This window comes from Gymnoscopelus microlampas, assembly GCF_963454915.1.
Source record: "Gymnoscopelus microlampas genome assembly, chromosome: 2".
Classification (NCBI taxonomy): Eukaryota; Metazoa; Chordata; class Actinopteri; order Myctophiformes; family Myctophidae; genus Gymnoscopelus; species Gymnoscopelus microlampas.
The window spans coordinates 40,675,372-40,695,928 of NC_139939.1; the positions used below are offsets into that span (position 1 = coordinate 40,675,372).

General features: G+C 42.8%; 1 protein-coding gene across 6 annotated transcripts in view; it reads left to right on the top strand.

Moving 5' to 3' along the window:
• The window catches only part of inpp4b (inositol polyphosphate-4-phosphatase type II B), a 222,570-nt gene that overhangs the window by 190,697 nt on the left and 11,316 nt on the right, over window positions 1–20,557 (top strand). For all 6 annotated transcript variants that reach the window (XM_084043328.1, XM_084043330.1, XM_084043329.1 and 3 more), the window contains 6 exons: window positions 2,697–2,869; window positions 4,101–4,224; window positions 7,517–7,643; window positions 11,756–11,896; window positions 14,052–14,149; window positions 17,797–17,909. In XM_084043328.1, the coding sequence (XP_083899454.1) occupies window positions 2,697–2,869; window positions 4,101–4,224; window positions 7,517–7,643; window positions 11,756–11,896; window positions 14,052–14,149; window positions 17,797–17,909 (776 nt within the window). The remainder of the gene's footprint in view (window positions 1–2,696; window positions 2,870–4,100; window positions 4,225–7,516; window positions 7,644–11,755; window positions 11,897–14,051; window positions 14,150–17,796; window positions 17,910–20,557) is intronic.

Consider the following 20,557-nt stretch of genomic DNA (forward strand, 5'->3'; position numbering starts at 1 on the left):
GAGAGAGAGAGAGAGAGAGAGAGAGAGCTGAACACACCGCACATCGTGAAGCACCATGTTTTCTGCTTGTATAGTATACTGTAGGCCTACTAGTCCACTCTTACCCAAACAGTGGGTCGGGGCCCATGTTCAGGTTGCATTTGTATGGGTCAAGTAAAATAGCCCCTTTTGTTTTTTGTTTCCTACATTTAAAAATATATATATATTTAAAAAATACAACTTTTTATCAAATAAAAACATTTCAAAAGTATTTCATAAATAAAATAAAAATAAAAACATTTAAGAGGTTGTGAAAATAGCAGATCTACAAGCTCACAACACGGCACGAAGTGATGTGAGCTTGTAGATCTGCTATTCTCACTAGTTTGGGTCCCAGGCAAAAGTCTAATTTCTCTTTTGGTTCTTGAGCTACCTGAGGATGTGCACATCCAAACTATGTGCAGATTTGAGACTTTGGGACTGCAACTGCAACTACAGATCCCGTAGCGGCTAGCCCGTGCCGTGGCAAAGATCCTAATAAACAGCTTAAATTGAGGAAAAGTAAAGAATCAGCTTAAATCAATTTCAGATCGATATTCCAACTCACTGAGGAGGAAAATGAGAAATGAGAGTGGTCACACAACTGTATAAAAGTCCCACAGTCCACGGTCGGTCGTTAAGTCACTGTAGCATGCTGAGTGCTACTGTGGGTTGTTGCAGACACAATTGAGACTGTTTTATAATTAAAGCTTCTGCGCTTTATTGACCACACACACGCACACACACATACACACACACACACACACACACACACACACACACACACACACACACACACACACACACACACACACACACACACACACACACGCACACACGCACATCCCCGTAGCCCAGCCTGGCTGGGTCTACTGCTTGCTACCAGTAAGACTCCCTAATCGGGAGATAAGCGACCGTAGGTCACATGTATACAGAAGAGGGCTGTAACGGCGATTGGTTCCTAGTTGTGTGGGCAATGTATAGTTTTGTTTGGTGGTCTAAGAAATGTGGTGGCAGGCATGTTGATGACATGAGTGTAGACATACTGTGTAGTGTGTAGCAATTTGCGTGTTTTTAGGGGCAAAACTGTAGGAGTAGTGGGCAAAAATGTGTTGTGAAAAGCGGCCTGAAGGTGGCGCTAGAAGAGGGCCATGTGAGAAATTAGGGGTGGGGTGTCCGCGTTGCCTTGGCGGACGAATAGGTACCGGCCGCGGCTCTCCCGGACGCTCCTAGCCCGAGTTACGGCATTTTATGTGAGCTGCAGTGGCAGGGGGTCCTCCACTGGGGGCGCCACCACTTTTGCATCCGTTCTGGAGCACCAGGAGTGGGTGGTCCCCGGGAATGCCCCGTGAGCAGCCCCGTTGGGGTGGTCATTTGGTAATTTGTCCACATGTGCTCATTTTTTACACTTGGGGGTCCCCGAGGCAGCTGGGGGTCCCTGGAGCTCCGGGGGTCCTTGGAGGGTGTAGTTTGGCAGGTAAGGAGTGTGTGTGCAAAATCTGGCATGGATCGGGGCAACGGGTGCAGAGATATGAGCAGGGCAAAAGTGTGACGTGCTGATTTTTTACACTTGGGGGTCCCCGAGGCAGCTGGGGGTCCCTGGAGCTCCGGGGGTCCTTGGAGGGTGTAGTTTGGCAGGTAAGGAGTGTGTGTGCAAAATCTGGCATGGATCGGGGCAACGGGTGCGGAGATATGAGCAGGGCAAAAGTGTGACGTGTGTGACGGAGGGACGCACGGACACCTGGAGCAGGTTTCTATAGTAAATGCGACCTACGGTCGCAATGAAGTACTTAATAACTTTGCACCACTGAGTCAGATCTCTCTCTGGTGCAGTGTGTATAGCCATGAGTTTAAAGGTAAGACAAGCAGGGAATATATCATTTTAAGCATGCCTGCTTTACTTTCTTAGGAGAAACAACAAGGGAACAGAAGAAGAATGTCACCGCCAACATTCTTGTTCAAAACAAGAATGTTGGCTGATGCCTTATACTCCTATAATTTGACAAACCTCTGTAGTGCATGGGTGCATGGTGTCATGGTGAGGCCAAAATTGTTCTGCCCGGTTCTCCTCAGTGGCTGGAGCAATTGATCTGAATTTGCACACAGCCATTGGCCATTACCATGTGCACAGCGAAGCCCGTTTTCCGATTACATAAAATCTCAGCTGTTTATTAGCGTTTTTGTGTTCGCTGGCTCCCGGGTTGCCAGATCATGTGTGCATATCCCCCCACTGGTATGGTCTAGTAGTCATAATTTATACAACCCACACATTATCTCTGTTAGTGACTGTTTGTCTGCACTGACAGGACGGACTACTGTGAACTAAATTAATGATTAATTTACTGTGCATTTACACGTAACACACAACTAATTATAACCATGTGAATGTTTAGATATCTAGCTATCAGCTATTGATAGCTAGATTATTTATATTAACAGATTTTCTTCTCATTGTGATTACCTGCTGAGTGCCCAAGCTAGGGACGCCAGACTGGTACAATAAGTTTATCAATTGAATTGAAATTAAATAGGTAATATTATTTTTAATAATTATTATACTCTGTCTCCCCCCACTGTCCCTCTCTTCACTATTTTCTCTCTCCTCTCCTTTATTTCTTCTCTCTATTTCCCTACATGCTACGCTACCTACCTCCAAACCCCACCCATCTGTCCACCAGGTGACTGGAGAGAGCAGTTGTGCCCGGTGGTGACCAGGTTAAAGGAGTGTGTGGCAGAGGTGGTAGAGAGGGCTAAGAGGGCCATGACCTTTGTGCTTCTACAGGAGGCAGCCTGCAGCATCCCCCAGGGTCTGGTCCTCCAGCAGAGGAGGGACGTGGTCTTTAGCCAGGCAGTAGGTGGCCATGCACCGTGATATCAAGTATATCGTCGCTATTGGGCAGTGGTGTAAAGTAACAAATTTTACAAATTTTTTACTTTACTGGAGTATTTCCATTTTTCTGTACTTTTACTTCTACTTCACTACACCTCAAAGGCAAATATTGTACTTTTACTCCACTACAATTATTTGAAAACTTTAGTTACTAGTTACTTTGTAGATTCGAATTATTATTACAAAACATACATTAACCACTTCAGCCCTATTTAAACTTACAAGCTCACAACGTTGTGAGCTTTTAGATAGGCAGTTTTTGACTACTTTTTGTATGACTAAGAAGGGCATTAATTTATGAAAAAACATAAAAGGTTGAAATGCGGAGATAAAAGGTTTCTGCCCAACAGCAACAATATCATAATAATGACATCATGACATAATAATGACAATCAAAACTAGTTTTTTATGTCCAGTGTATACTGTTTCTAATAAAGCTTAACGATACTGTACAATAGTACTGATATAGTCACAGGCCACTTTTTGATCAGAAGGAAACAAAACTTTTCTTTTGTGGTGTACATTTTACAAATGTTAAATCATATGTTAATGATATTGGCAACATTCTGTCAGAAGGATGACTGACTTGATAGTGAACAATGTGTGATGCTCCACATCTTTTGAAAAGACGGCATTTTCAGACCTTTTGTTCCACTGCTTAATCTTTTGTATATACTCGGTACATTTATTACCAAAAATGGTCAACAAATTGACCACCTTTAAATATTTAGAGTTCAACTACTTCAACTGTATACTTTGTTGACTAGTAGTAGCCTTGTAAGTCACAACGCGTCGCGATGCTAGGCATTGTGAGCTTGTATAGATCGGCTATTTTCACTATTCATCATATGGTGAAGTATATAGGGATTTAGTGTAGTTAGATAAAGGAAAGCCTCAAGAATTGTTCTCATGGACATGGTCATGATCAGAGAATTGTTTAAACGCTGTGTTAAGACAGTTGAGTCCCAGAACATGGGACTTTTGTATTTAGTGTCCCTGTTGCTCTCTGCTACTCCTTTGGCTGAATATGTGTTCCCTGCTTGTCTTCCGAAAATAGCCGATAAGCCGATCTACAAGCAAAATCTAGAGAAGAACCATATTTGCGTTCAACACTGTGTGTGTGTGTGTGTGTGTGTGTGTGTGTGTGTGCGTGTGTGCGTGTGTGCGTGCGTGCGTGCGTGTGTGTGTGCAGCTAGCAGCCCTGGCCTGTGGTTTCGTCATGAGACTGTATGCGGGGATGGAAGACCAGGGCTTCCTGAGGCAGCTTCACCAAGTTGGCCTGGTGGCCCAGTTTGAGAGCCTGCTCAGCACCTACAGTGAGTAAGAAATGGTGCTTTTGAACTGCATATAGTCCTTGTGTCTCTACCCGCATTTTTTTGCGTTTCCATACCCAAGTACCAGTTACTAGGTGGTACCAGTAGGTACCTTTGTTCGCGACCATCGCGGCCAGGCTCCAAGCTCAATGCCAAGAAAACAAAACCACTGCCAACTCGGTGCTCGAGGTCGAGGACTTCAAACATCTCGGTGCCTGGACTGCTCCAACGGAACAGGATCAGTGGGCACTTGCCTGGAATGCCGGGAATGCCGTGCATTAGCCGAGTACCGCGCTACGAGCTTGTCGATCTACAATTTTTTTTAAATCGTCAACATTTGTGCAAATCTTTGAATATTATATTTTTTTTTTAAGCGAACATTTGTAACTCAAATCTTTGCTTCTGGGGGTCCCTGGAACAAAACATTTTGAAATGGGGATCTGTGGCCAAATACATCTCATTTTGGGGGTCAAAAGGTTTGAGAACCACTCATATAGCAACACAGGGCTGAAAGGGTCCTGAGGGCATCCTTGGTGACAAAAGAGCAAACTCTGCCCATAAATCTGGAGCTGAGAGCTTCCTCAACTTGCATCTTGTCCTCTCACGAGATCAGGAGTGCTGAGTCATCAGCGAACAGGAACAATTTACATTTACAGGCAGTATTCATGTCGTTAATGTATAGAAGGAACAGTAACGGCCCTAGAATGCTGCCTTGAGGAACCCCGCAGCTCACCGGGAGGGATGAGGACATGGTTCCGTTGATGTCAACCACTTGTTCTCTACCCTCTCTAGTAAGATCTCATACAGTTTAGAGATGTGCTATCAAAACCAATCGCCCTCAGCTTATCAAGTAGAATTGAATGGTTTACAGTGTCGAACGCCTTTTGGAGGTCCAGCATGACCATGCCGCAGTATTTGCCCGAGTCTACCTCACGTTTGATGTAGTCGGTCAGATACAGTAGACATGTGTCAGTGGAGTGGGAGGCTCTGAAGCCTGATTGGAATTCAAACAACAGTTTACGCTCGCTGAGCCTAATTTGCTTCCTTTTTTATGCAGAGAGATTACTCTCGCCAATTTGAATTCTTGTGGGACGTGACACTGGCTGATGGATAGGTTTGGAATGTGGACTACTATGGGTGCAATAGAGACAGCTGCGTCTCTGAGGAATCTAGTGGGGATATTGTCACGGCCTGTGGCCTTGTTAGGCTGGAGGGCGAAGAGCTTTTTTTGCACCTCTTCAGCGTTTACGGGTTTGAGAATGAGAATGAGAATGAGAATAAGTCTTTTTTAGCAGCTAGATTGACATAGTGAGCTTGGATGTGGTCACTGCTGAGGAAGTTTGCTTACTAACTGGGTTGCAATGGTGGTGAAAAATACATTTGTTGATTTGGTTTGAATGTTGTTGTTGCAGCCTAATTTCTGTAGTGCCTACTTGTGGGTTGCTTTTGTTTGCCTCAATGTTTTCATTTAAGAAAGGGTTCTGTACGAGCCCTGATTCTGATTATAATCCACTGTACACTAGATTTAAAAGATTAAACAGATGTTGCTACCCTAATATTCTCAGGAAGGTGGTTCCAGAGTATGGGTTGTAGTGTCAAAGGCATATCGCCATTGACTTCAATCTAGACTCTGAAACCTGCAAATATTGGGCTGTGTTTATAATACCCAATGTATAGTGTCTGAAGCAGTTTATTAACATGTGTGATTATTGTATTGGACATGGACACTGTGCTAAGAACAAGGAGAATTAAAGTGTCTAAACATATTTTGTTTCTTAAAGAGTATATGGTCTAGACATGATCTATATTAAAAGTGATAACCTCTGTTGTGATTTGGCACTATACAAAATAAAATGTACTTGACTTGACTTGACTTTCAGCACCTCCCCAGTCCCCTTCCCCCGGGCAATGGTTGTGGAAACACTGAATATGTCACGCCCAGAGATAGCGCAGTAAGCTACACTAATTGTCAGCCTAAGGCATCACTCTTGGGTAATCAAGGTAGATTAGTAACTGATTTATACCGGTACTTTGTTATCCGCCGTGTCATGCATCAAAAATAGCAAATCTACAAACACATCACTGAGCAACGCGTTGTGATCTTGTAGATCAGCTTTTCATTGCACAACACTGGTGCGCAATTAAGTAATATAAATCACCTTTAACACCGAAGCACTTGAGCTGGCAGATAAAATAGGCAATTAATTAATAACAATCAAATGACCGTTGCACTGTGGCTGATACAGAACCCATGAGCACATCAGATTGTCGTCAATAAATGGCAGAATTATTCGATTTTTTTTCAATCGTTTTTTAAAGATTATTCAACTTAGATTAGTCTTGTTTCCTCAAACTATAATGTGTGTGTGTGTGTGTGTGTGTGTGTGTGTGTGTGTGTGTGTGTGTGTGTGTGTGTGTGTGTGTGTGTGTGTGTGTGTGTGTGTGTGTGTGTGTGCGTGCGTGCGTGCGTCTGTCCAATTGCCTTCACATTTGTTGTTTGTATTGTTGATGCCCCAAGGGAGAGCAGTTTTTTTTTTTAAACTGACACGGAAGTACGGGGCTGTACAGTAGGCCTACATAGTACCCGCTGACAACTATCTGTCTATATCGATACATTTACAGAATCTCTGGTTGTATGCCTGTCCCGTCCATAAATCGATTGACTTGGCACGTGTCCCAGGTGACCCGAAGGTGTGCAGTGCCAAGTGGTAATCCGGTCAGACCAGTGGTGTCCGAGAACCGAAAAAATGAAGTATCTGTCTGTCAATGGAGGACGCACCGATTGGTTGAGCTTACATTGTGCCCTTATAAGTGGCAGTGTGTACAATCGAACAAATAGTACACGATTTGTTGTGCCGATGGGTGAAGGAATCTGCAAAATCTATCAAACGTGTATTTCCGCTATTTTCAATCATTCTTTAAAGTATGAAATAGTGGTTAAAGCTGCTCTATGTAACTTTCCTCTTCTACCCCGCATTTGAACCCGGTTTCCTGCGCAAGTGCTGAATCTTTTACCATTGAGCTAATAGAGCCGGCCTGCTTGCTCAGAGGATAAATTGAATCTTGATCATCAGGTCAAAATTCGTGTCAGATCCTGTGATCTAAATGTCTCAATAGAAGAAGAAGAGCAGGGAGACAAAATATAACCACCCTAATTGAATAAGTTATATTGTATTAACCTACTCTACCATACAGATTGGACAAATTCACATTTTATTCATTAACAAAAAAGTTACATACTGCCGCTTTAATCAGTGGCTGATGAGCTCACTGCTTGGTTGCATTTGTCTAACAGGTGAAGAGATTGGCATGCTGGAGGACATGGAGGTGGGCATCTCAGATCTGCACCGAGTCATGTTTAAGATCACAGAGGCCAACACAGATGACCTCAGTGACCTCCAGCCTGTAGTCTATGGCAGACGGTGAGACATGGTTAATTTACTGTATTACTTTTCTCCGTACTGCAGCTATAGTATGAGGAAGGATTAACAAGTGATGACACATACAGTAGCCCTACAGGCAGGCACACAGCGTGACAGTGATTGTGCTGATTAAGTGGAGCAGGCAGTATGACTAAGGACTATGGACCGTAGTTTAGTGTTTTGATGTGCCAGTGACTTAGCAACTGTCTGTAACTCATATGCCCGTTGGAAAAACTTGATACAGTACCAAGATATGTGAGTAACTATCTGGCACATCTGGCACTCATGTTTTTTTCATACTGTAAGTTAATGCCGTACAAGAGTGTTGCACATAAGTAGCGAAAATAGCCAAACTAAGCTTGTATTTTGGCTATTTTGGCTACTTTTGCACACTCTTGTACGGCACGTGTCCCATTGCGATGTGTTGTGAGCTTGTAGATCGGCTATTTTCGAAATAAACACAGGTTCTTTCTTTTTTAATTTCTTGAAAAGTGACAGTTTTGGACATTCAAGGTTTCCACCCGACGATATTCGACGATATTCTTTTTGCACTTCACTTCACACTGGCATTAATAGCGCATAAGCACACTAATGAGAAATGGCGGCAATTGAGCTTGTAGTGCAAACAAGCTACTGGGATGAGCATAGATAGATAGTATTGAGGCTACGAGACATTAAAGGGATATTTCACTTTCAAACATGGGGTCATCTTATCATCTACTCAGGCTTTTGTGAACACCCCAGACAGTTTTTAAGTTGCTTGATTCAGTATTTAGATATCCATTATAACACCCGTCCTTGGTTCTGGTGAATGATATTGTCCTCTTAATGCGTGAGGGGGCCATGTTTTTTTATTACTTTTTTTCATTTATTTTTTATAATTTTGGGGGGAAATGGAAAAAGGGAAGAAAAAAAAACGAAGAAACATGGCCACCTCACGTATTAGGAGGGCAGTATGAGTATGTACGTTTTTTACATATATATATTTTTTTCTATTGACTTTACAATAAAAAAATGTATTAACTCCTCTAGAGATGATTTTGTGGTCTCATAAGCCATGTTAACAAACATTATCTTTATGTTCAGTTTTAAGTATTGCATTAGAAAATGTGCTGCTTGTGAAATGGAAACAGCAAGATTTTGCTAAAGAAGTTTTTACGCTTGCTTTAGGTGTTGTTTTTTTCCATGAATGCACTAATTGGGAGATGGAAACACCTTTGCCAAATAAGTTCTGACATAGCAAACAAACATTTACTTTACTATGGATTTTTATGCAGAAGCCACATCAGCGTAATAATACCTTCCCACATGTTTTCATACATTTTAACCTGAACATGTATGGACATAAATCGGACACAGACAGACAGATACAGAGATCCCAATTAATGGCCGATAAAGGAACATTGACAGACAGACAGAGATGAATGGATTTTTTGATAATACTAGAGACTCGGGCCGCTACACGGCCCTCACACCTACGTCGCACCACCGTTCCGACCAATGTGTCTGAGTCATAGTGTCGGGGGCATTGTGAGAGTACCCGTTGTACCTGTCTGTCTGTGTCCCTTTTGTGCCCATATATGGACATTTCTGTATCTGTCTGTCTACCTGTGTCCCTTTTAAGTCCAATTTATTTGGAGATCTCTGTATCTGTCAGTCCTTGTCATTTTTATACCCTTATAAACATCCTTAATGTCATCTGTACACGTATATGCCCATATATGGGCATGCCCCTATATATGTTTATGTCTGAGTCATAGTGATGGGGCGGTCTGCTGGCCGGAAGGCCCACCCATTAACCAATTTTATATAGGATAATATAGACCGGTGACCGTTGGGCACCGGCCTACTCGGGAACGATGCAAGATCGGGAATGGGACAATAGGACAATTGGATATTGACAACAGACTTCTCACTCGGATCACTCCATAGGGTCCTCTGCAATACACATGCCAAGTTTGTCAGACTTATGTGGGGGACAGACAAACAGATAAACAGACAGACAGACATGCAGAAATTCCATGCATTTTTTGATAGAAAAATTCCATGCATTTTTTGATAGAAAATATATTCAGATAGTCAGCAGAACTGTCACTGACGGAAAATAGGTTATTGTAGGTTATTGTGGGCCTGCAATGTTCGGAATTCGTCAGGATGGAATATGAAAAATCGGACCTATCCGTCTTGATCACTTGACTATAAAGATAATGTGTACCGATTTGCTGTGATGTTTGGACAAAATTTATAGGAGTAATTAAAAAAATGTGTTTGGCAAAATTTTGCCTCCTGGTGCCGCTATAATAGGGCAATGTTAAAAGGGTGGCATTTGTTCCTCAACGTAGTAGCCTGGCATGGCCAGACAAATATCACTGCGTAGATATTAGTCTGGAATCTCTGTGTGGAACCTGCATTTCCAAGATCCGAATTGAAAAAAATCTTCTGGTGATAAACCGGCACCACATTTGCATACTGGGCCCTGATTGGTCCCTCACTACTTCGGAGGGAGTGAAATCTAATCACAACTGGGCGGTGCCAGACCAAATCTGCCAAGGGAATTTTTTTTTTTGCAATGGCAAATTCGTCTGGTTTCCAGGCTATCAACGTAGTGCCAATCTGCATGCAAAGTTTCACCGCAATCGGACCCTGCATTCATGATTTGCAGCATTTTGTTCAAAGTGGGCCAGTCCTGCAAACTTCAGATGTCAATCTTAGCCAAATCAAACGGATCCATCTTGATCACATGACTATAGAGATCATGTGTACCGATTTGTGTGAAATTTGGATACAATCTGAGGGTTTTTCTTTTTATATAAGTCTGCCTCCTGGTGGCGCTATTAAAGGCAGAAAGGTTTTTCCTTGGCCTCTAGGAAGTGCGAATACAAAGTTTTACACAGATTGCAGTTATAGGTAGAAAAACGAATCGGCCTGTTATAGCGCCAGCATGAGGCTGATTTTAAAAAGTTCAAGTGGCATTTCTTCCTCGGCCTAGTGGGAATGTGCGTGCAAAATTTCATGGGAATTGCACCCTGTGTTCATGATTTGAGGCATTTTGTTCAAAACGGAGCATTCCTGCAAACTAGCCAATCTTAGCCAATCAAGAAGGAATATGAAAAATCTGAAAGACCTGTTTCGTTTAATGACTACTAGGCTACTGTGTACCGATTTGCGTAACGTTTGGACAAAATCTGTAGGAGTACTGTCAAAAAATGTGTTTAGCAAAAATCGGCCTCCTGGTGGCGCTATAACAGGCCCATGTGAACAATTTGGGGCAGAGGTTCTAATCTGGCATCCAGGGAGTGTGTGTGCACAGTTTCGCTGCGAGCAAGCCAACAGTGCCGGAGATGCTGTTCACAGACGGAACAGTGGTCGGTCTTTTCATAGATCTATTTCGCTACGATGGGTGGGGCGCTCGTAACAAACTCCTGCGTAGGACAGCAGTCACAGCACTCAGGCTACAGCCACTCCCAGGAGTAGGATACGTGCTTGCTGTTTCCCGAATGTAGTTTTAGAAGACACGTAACGCTGTGCACTTGAGAACCTACGACGATGGTGTCTCCCGAAGCCAGTTTAGATAGCACGTAGGGCACAACCAGCTGCTACTAATGAGGGTAGAGCGTAGGTTTTGCCGGGTCCCAGCTGTGTAGGAGGCTCTTACGCAAGCTGCGTAGGCTACGCACGACCTGAAATCGCTTTAGGAAAACCCTGCTCTTATGTGCCTGCTAAGGTACTGCGCAGCCTGTGTGGACACGCGTAAGAGCCTTCGTAGGACCTGCGCAGCATCTCTACGCAGCATCTCTACGCATCTCTTTGGGAAACGCTGCCAATGGCTGCTTACTGCTCCTAGTGATTATGGGTGGGTAAATGCAGAGAACAAATGTTCCCGTATGTGCAAATATACAGTGACAAAAAACACCCCAAGGAGTGGGGACCAATAAAAGAATAAAACAAATAAGCTTCAAATGTTTTCAAAAACATTCTTGAGAGCAATGTTTAGCTGTAAATGACATTGTGTGTGTGTTTGTTGTGCAGCTTTTCCAAACATGTCAGGTTGTTTACATTATGGACATTATTCACCCATTTTCTCCCTTTCTTCTTTTCTGTTTTCCGTTCAGAGACAACTACACTGTAGAAGTGCCATTACCGCGGCTGGTGTTCCAGACCTTACCAGAGGAGATCAAGGAAGGCAAGCCGTTACAAGTGTTCCCAGTGTTGTTCAACGTGGGTATCAACGAGCAGCAAACGATAGCAGAGAGGTACCGCAAGAACAGCACCTGCAATTTACTAACAATATGACAGAGAACTACAGTATACGAGAAGACACGATTTCTGAGTGTTCTGTACAAATGTAACCACATTGTACATTTGACTACATGTTTGTTGGATTATTTCATGTTTACAGACGTGCAAAAAAAATGTAATTATAAAAACAAAAAACATACAGAACTACTTAACCAGGACAAAAGTTACAGAAAAATAGAATCATCGGACAGAATCAAAAACAGAATCATATTTATTTAAATGTTTAGACTTAAATTATACATACACTGACATTAAATATTTCTATGCCTACTTAGTGAGGATCTCTGTCCTCTTAATGTCTAGCAATGGGCTTTAATATGTCAAAACAACCTTCTCAACTCGCACAATGCAAGGCACATTTCAACAGCAAGGCAATACAAATAGCTTTGCACAACATTAAGAGCATTAAGACAAACAGGTATCAAACATGTGGAAACAATGTTACCATACTTTTGGCAAATTCTTTCCCATCTATTGTAAGCCACTGACGCTTTTTGCTTGAAAGCATTTGATTCTTAAAACTGTGCATTGCCATATTTCACAGTGTGTGGGCATGTGTTGCGCGACCTTATGTGGAGTCTAGAGGCTAAGGAGTAACACATAAAGTACCCCAAACACAGGTAACGGAACAAATGTGCATTTATTACTAAACAAAGTTATGGTTACAGAAACCAAATAGAAGCATAAGACGTCAGGGTGGCCAAGGACAAAACAACAAACCAAAGACCACACTAAATAGTAAATAAATACAGAAAGACAGGAGAAAAGGTGAATCAAACTAAAGGACAGCACACCCCTACCAGAAGCTTCCCATGTCTGTACTTAAGCAAACAGCATAAAGCTACTTTAAGCACTGAGCATTAAAATATGGCACACAGCCTACAGAGAGGTATGACAGTGTGCACAGGTGAAAAATGGCAAAAGGACTGAAGAGGAGCTTAACTTTTATGCTGGCTGCTGGGTGATTTAGGAATGAGGCCCAGGGCCGGTGCAGACCCAATTGCCGCTCTAGGCAAGCTGCCCCGGTCCTAGCCTGGGACCAGACGAATCTGCCAGTGCAAAAAAAAAAATGCATTTGGGTCTGGCACCGCTCCATAGAGAATCCATTTCCTGCTCCAGAAGACGGGGGTAACCAATCAGGGCCCAGTATACAAATATGGGAGACTGTAATTGGTAGTTGGTTTATAGGTCTAACCAATTGCGTCGAGAGTCATTGTTTTGATCCCGCCCCCTTGGAAAAAAAACGTCCTCATAGAAGCACCAGACTCATATCCTGCACGCAGTGATATAGTCTGGCTACGCGCGGCTACCCCGGTCCGCCCCCGACGACATTTTGGTCCTTTTTTTCCCTTCATAAAATATCAACGGCTGCATATAGCAAAAGATAGCACACATTTCTCACCTTCTTTCCTCAAAACTGCAGCACTGATGGTGGTTTATTTGGTACTGACTGTTTTTTTTGGTCTTCTTGCCGCCTCTCCAAACTGCCGCTCTAGGCGGTCGCCTGCCAGCCCTGGGTGTGTCTCCAGGCACCACGCCACTCCTGCAATCTCCACTCCACCCTCCATTTACCACGGGGCACTGAAAACACTCAGAGAGGGTTAAAACACAATATGAGGCCATGTAGGGCCGTAACGGCATGTACATCTGTGCCGCTTCCATTCAGTGTTACTGCGATATTTATTTTTCGAAACCAGATAAAAATGTCTGGTTGCTCACGGTGTGCAAGGACCTTTATACTGTTTGCACTCATTTGCATCCAGGCTACAAAAGCCTTCAGAAGTATATTACCAATGTCACAGCCTCGAATGAGCCATGCACACTAAATCATTCTTATTATTTATGGCTGTGAATGAACATTGTGTCAAACGTATCATCAATCAACAAATGACTCATAGCTGTCTCTACTGTATGGTATGCCTCAGGCAAAATATCATACTGAAATAAGTATTGCATGGTATGTACATGTGCATAGGTCGCTGTTTCTGCTTTTATTGTCAATCTGATTGAAGAGAAAAAGTACTATGGGCAAAGGACTGCTTTCATAGAAAGCAGTCTGTCTGTATCCTTGACTGTTCTGTATGTCCCTCTTTCTGTCTCTCTCGATAGGTTTGGAGACATCTCACTGCAAGAAAGAATAAACCAGAGGAACTTTGAGATTCTAGAAGCTTATTACAAATCACTGAGTGAACAGGTGCCCCTAGAATGTAAGTGCACAGACTTGAAACAGGGCTGCCAACTTTCAGGAAAATCTAGGAGTGAGACTTTAGTGTCATCACATGCACGAGCGCCACACATGCATGCGATTTTTTCGCGGTTTTCCGCGGTTATTCCCCTTTTATTTCACGGTTTTTCGCGGTTATTCCCCTTTTATTTCCGTTTTTTATTACTTTAATTCGGTTAATTCGGTCCAAAAAAATGTACTCCATGAAGTGTATATGTGTGGCAAAAAGGAAACGTTGCAGGGGGGGCTTATTTAATCTTTTAAATATATATATATATATATTTTTGGTTATCAATTATCAACATTGGCCATCATCTTCAGTTTCAAAGTGCTTTATTTATAAAGCAGCTTAAGTAAGTTCTCACTATAAATCCCTTAAATTTGTTTCAGAGGACATAAACACTATTAACAAATATATTCAAATATACAAATATTCAATGCCAAGTTACTACTATTCTGTAATAGATACATGAATGCTCGCTGTTAACACTGCTATTATATCTGATAAGCCTAACCAGCATTTGTTTATAACAGTACTTGCACTTCTATTGTAATAAAAAAAAATGAAAATGCATCTAAGGCTAAAAGCAGCTCCGAAGTGGTTGAGTTACAGGGTGATTAACATTAGAAACAGTAGAAAATCAATACAAAGCATATTGTAAGTGTACGCAGTATTGCTGTGAAACTGGGCCTGGCCGAGTTTGTGCGGGGCAGAAACGCGCGCGGAGTGCACGCATTTTTTTTTTACATTCATTAATTATACGTGTGTGTGGGAGGAACTAGGGCGGGAATAGTTATAGTATAACCTACCTCCAAAAAAATCTAGAACACACCACTGCAAAAAAAACGAGTCTACTTTGGATCTGATGGATAGGGTTCTGTGCAGACTGCAGTAAGCAGAAACACTTGGACGGACCCCCTACCTCATTGGTTCTCAAAGTGGGGTCCGGGGACCCCCAGGGGTACTTGAGGGGGTTCCAGGGGGTCCCCAGCTAAATGATCAATAGGAACCAAATGGACCCTTATGGGCAGGGGTGCAATGCTCAGTGGACGGGGTTGCACGCCGAGCAACCACTTATTTGGCCAGGGGGACACGCAGGCACACGCATAGATTTAAAACTACTTTAAATTCACACTTCATCAAAGTTTACAAAGGCTCCCGACTCACGCCAGGTACATTAACATAGGAATTAGCCTATATGCATATCAATTGTCCATTGTGTGACCTGTACTGTAGGTGTTAAGCGACGTGCGCGTCACGTCATTAAAATAGAGAGCAACCACTTCTCAAATGAGCATAGCATCACTGCTTATGGGTCTGTAACTCTGAGAGTGTCCAAATGGAACCAAATGGACCCTAATGGGTCCATTTGGTTCCACTCTGAGTTAAATTAACCATGATTTTACAATATGAATTGGGGTCCCAGAGATATAAATGCCATTAAATGGGGGTCCGTAGCCTAATGCATGTCAAACTGGGGGTCGTTGAAATTAAAATGGTTGAGAATCACTGCTAGAGCCGTAAAAATCGTCTCTTATGGGGGGTCCCAGGTATATCTTTTCAAATGGGTGTCCGCGGGCTAAAAAGTGTCAATTTGGGGGTCCTTGACATGAAAAAGTTTGAGAACCACTGCCCTACCTGATCATAGTGTTGTCTGGTTGCTCCTGACATTATCAGAATGGCAGCAACTAAATCCTTTGACCTCTGATGGCCGAAACATTCTCTGTGTCCTCCTCTTCAATGCCTTCGGTTTTGGTCAAACCCCCCCGCCCCAACTTGGAAGCAAGGAGGTCAGTGGCGTCGTTAGGGGTGGGCTTCGGTGGCTATAGCCACCAATGTTTTATCCAAAGCCACCAATAAAAACATTTAAAAAATAAAAAAATTAAAAGTTTTTTTTTTTTTTTAATTATATATCTATCACCCTAATCTAACCCTACCCCTAACCCTAAAACCGAAATAAAGTAACAAAAAACGGGGAAAAAAGCACCCAAATCCGCGAAATCCGCGATTTGGGTGCGCGCGCGGGAGGAGGGGCACCTGCGCGCGCGGGAGGAGGCGCGTGGGAGGAGGGGCACAGCGCGCGTGCATGTGCCCGTTGCCTCCGGGGCTAAGCCCCCGACCTAGTAGAGACCTAGCGACGCGTCTGAAGGAGGTTGTTTGTTTATAATTATTCACAACGAATCTTTGGATTTGATGATAACTCCCGTGATCGCGCTATAGTTTGAGTCGTCTAAACACTTTCTGTTTCTTTTTCCTCGGTAGCTTTCACTGTTTTAAAATACTTGCTTAAATCTGCACACTTTGCAGCTTTTGCACAGATAGCTTTTGTATCCTCTCATTATGTTTATGAGCTCCTGATTATTTTATTTCCCCAAATTCGACTTGTAAACAATCCAGTGAATTAAATCACATGCCAGTGGCGGTGAGGGAATACAAAAACGCCTCGTCCCAAAACACGCTCGCCCCGGGTATATCCGGCGGGCTCGGTCGGCGAAAAAATTGGGGGTGAGTGTGTTTTGGGGCTGCGTGTCGTCAATGCGAGGATGTTTAAGGACGACGGTTCAACTGTCGTTCTGAAACACCCTCACTGCGGTCATGAAGTATTTAGTGCGGCAACAAACAAATGACCTTTGTGCTGCGCAGTGCGCACATAAAGAGATTTTTCCACCTAATGGCAAGACACACATTATCCAGAAACTATGCAAATTTCAAACCACATACTGTAAAACAAAATCTAAAGTGCAACAATGGAAACGTGCTACAAGAGATTAAGTATACTTCAAAATGCCAAAGTAACAGTAAAAATCACACCCAGTGTGAAGAGAGTGGTGCCTTTCATGAGTTCATTTCATTAAGCTATTATTAGCCTAAGACTGCTTTAACTTTATATTGACAGAAACATGTTTTAAATATTTTAACTCACTTAATTTACTTTTAAGTGTGTGTGTGTGTGTGTGTGTGTGTGTGTGTGTGTGTGTGTGTGTGTGTGTGTGTGTGTGTGTGTGTGTGTGTGTGTGTGTGTGTGTGTGTGTGTGTGTGTGTGCGCGCGCGTGCGCATGTGAATGTGCGTGCACAAGTATTTTTACTCAATTTAGTAACTTTCAAGTGCTTTCAAGTGTGTGTGTGTGTGTGTGTGTGAGTGTTGCACTCCTGTTTGTGTATAATTAGTGTAAACTGGTTGCATCTTTGTGTTGCAATCAGCCGCAGCTGTTGAGGCCGTGCTCAAACGGACGGACGGACAGACCCACACACAAAGTCAGTCCTTGGAGTGGCTAGCACCACTCAAAAAGGAAACATAAAAATTAAATATGCTGCAGGGTCAGAAATTATGCAATTTCAAAAAGACACACATCAACCTTAACTTGCTTATTAAGGAACATTGAACTTGCCCAGCCAAACCACATAATATTATGTCAGTGCCTGTGTGTTAGGCCAATATCCATTATGGTAAAAGGGTCCCATTGCAGCTCATCATAGGTGTTATCTGGCGAACTAGTTCACCAATCAAGATCAATAGAAACGCAAGAAGATAAACATTGTCAACATTTTCTTTTTCTCTGAGATCTACTGTACGTAGAGTAAAACGGAAAGACACTGTGTGTGATGTAGTTTTTGTTTCCCTTGTGCAGGTCTACCGTATTTTCAGACACAGTCAGACTTGAAGGATCTACTTGAAACCCTGGGCCAGAACGTAGTGACGAAGAAGAGGAAGAACGTGGAAATACTATGGCTCGCCGGAACGGTGAGAATCCCTTCCAACTGCATGGTTGACCTTTCTGCTTCAATAGAGAGAAGGGAATGAGCGTATCGGGTTTGTTTATGGTTATGTCTGAGTCATAGTGACATGCCTCTATATGGGCGTTTCACGTTTGTTTATGGTTATGTCTGAGTCAATGGCTGCGTTTACATGGACAGGTATATTCCACCGCATTTTTATTCTGAATGAGCAGTCATTCCGAATTCCACTCCGGTCTGATCGGAATGAATTTTCATTCGGGTTTGGAGGGGTGGTATATACCGTTTGAATCGGGATATATGTACCATCTATTCTAAACACTTCGAATGCTCCTCTCTGTTTGGAATACATGCATTCTTTTGCACATGTCCGCACTTAGTAGTGCTGTCAGAATTGGCCAAAGATGACCCATCAAATCTCAAATTTGTATAATTTTTTATATAAAATATTGTATGCAGTAAACTTTAATTTAAAGACTGCATAAGTCGCCACTGTCGCAAAATTGCTTGCTCAGGGTGGGATGTTGGGTCTCTTCTCTACATGTAAAGTGTCTTGAGACAACTTGTTGTGATTTGACACTTTAATAAAATTGAATTGAATTGAATTGAAAAGTCTATATATGTCTCTGTATGAGTCTTCCACGGTTGGTGCTGAGAAGCACTTGCTCCTGCCGGATAAAATTAATGAAATTCTATAGCGTCATTTAATAAGCTTATATACTGTAATGGTTAAGCCCAGACTTGTCCCGGAGAACGGACGCTCCGAGGATCTGAGCGTGTAATGGAGGAGCAATCTTTACCTGTCCTTGACATGAAACGGGAAAATATAATCAAAACTAGAAAAGGTGCTCCTCGGAGCACAGGTCTCCGCCAGGTCAGGTAGGTTATTGTGGGCCAGCAATGTTCAGAATTTGCCAATCAGGCTGGAATATAAAAAAATCGGACGGAACCATCTTGATCACTTGACTATAGAGATAATGTGTACTGAGTTGCATGATGTTTGGACAAAATTTGTAGGAGTAATATAAAAAAGAAAAATCGGCCTCCTGGTGGCGCTATAATAGGGCAATGTTAAAAGGGTAGCGTTTGTTCTTCAACGTAGTGCAAATGTGCAAAGTTCCACCGCAATCGGGCGCTGCGTTCATGATTTGTGGCATTTTGTTGAAAACGGGCCACTCCTGCACACTTTAGATGTCAATGTTAGCCAATCAAGATGGAATATGAAAAATCAAACAGATCCATCTTGATCACATGACTATAGAGATCATGTGTACCGATTTGCGTGAAATTTGGATAAAATCTGAAGGCTTAATCTCAGAATATGTGTTTTACATAAGTCGGCCTCCTGGTGGCGCTATAAAAAGTTAATGTGAAAAATACAGGGCAGATGTTTTTTCTTGGCCTCTAGAGAGTATGCGTGCTAAGTTTCATGCAGATCGGTGTAGTTACAGTTAAAAATGCAAATTGGTCTTTTATAGCGCCACCATGAGGCTGATTTGAAAATGTTCAAGTGCCATTTCTTCCTCGGCCTAGTGGGAATGTGCGTGTGAAATTTCACAGAAAGCGCAAGCTGCGTTCATGATTTGAGGCATTTAGTTAAAAATGGACCAATCCTGCAAACTTTGGAAGCCAACCTTAGCCAATCAGGATGGAATATGGAAAATCAGCCAGATCCGTGTTGATCACATGACTATAGAGATACTGTGTACTGATTTGCGTGATGTTTGGATAAAATATGCAGTAGTCATTTCAAAAAATGGGTTTTGCACAAATCGGCCTCCTATCCTGGTGGCGCTATAACAGGGCCATGACAAAAACTTGGGCCAGATGTTCTGAATTGGCATCCAGGGAGTGTGTGTGCACAGTTTCGCAGCGACCGGGCCAACAGTGCCAGATATTAGCTACTCACAAACAGAAGGACACACACACACACACACACACACACACACACACACACACACACACACACACACACACACACACACACACACACACACACACACACACACACACACACACACACACACACACACACACACACACACACACACGGACGGACGGACGGGGTGCAAAACATACTCTCTCGCCATGCCTTCGGCCTGGCGGAGACAACCATGCCTTCGGCCTGGCGGAGACAATAATCTATTCAGTCAGATGAAACGTTTTTTGTTTAAATAGAATTAAGGTAGCCTACATGAGAAATGTAGTAGCTTGTTTTACCGTGAGGGATAATCCAAAGTTTGGTTGTGAACTGTCTATCATCATTACTAAACGGATCACCTGTTCCAGCTTGTGTTATTATTCTTTAATTAAATGAAGTGACGCGTTTGTGTGATTATTAAACGTGTGTGGATGAGCTTGTGTTTGGCGCGACACCGCTGTACGACGAATTTGACTTGAAGCTGCTTGCTCAGAGCTCACGCTGATGCAATCTTGCGAGATCAGATGCTGTGTAATAGTGATGCGCGGGTCGGGTTTTTTCATGACCCGCCCCGCCCCGCCCCGCGACGGAACCCAACCCGCCTCAACCCGCCCCGCGAACCCATATATAAATCTATGGATTAACCCGCCCCGCGATTTTTTTTTTATTCTGTAAAATCATGGTTAGAAAATAATCCCCAAGTGTATTCAAACTGTTTTATTGTTATTATTCTT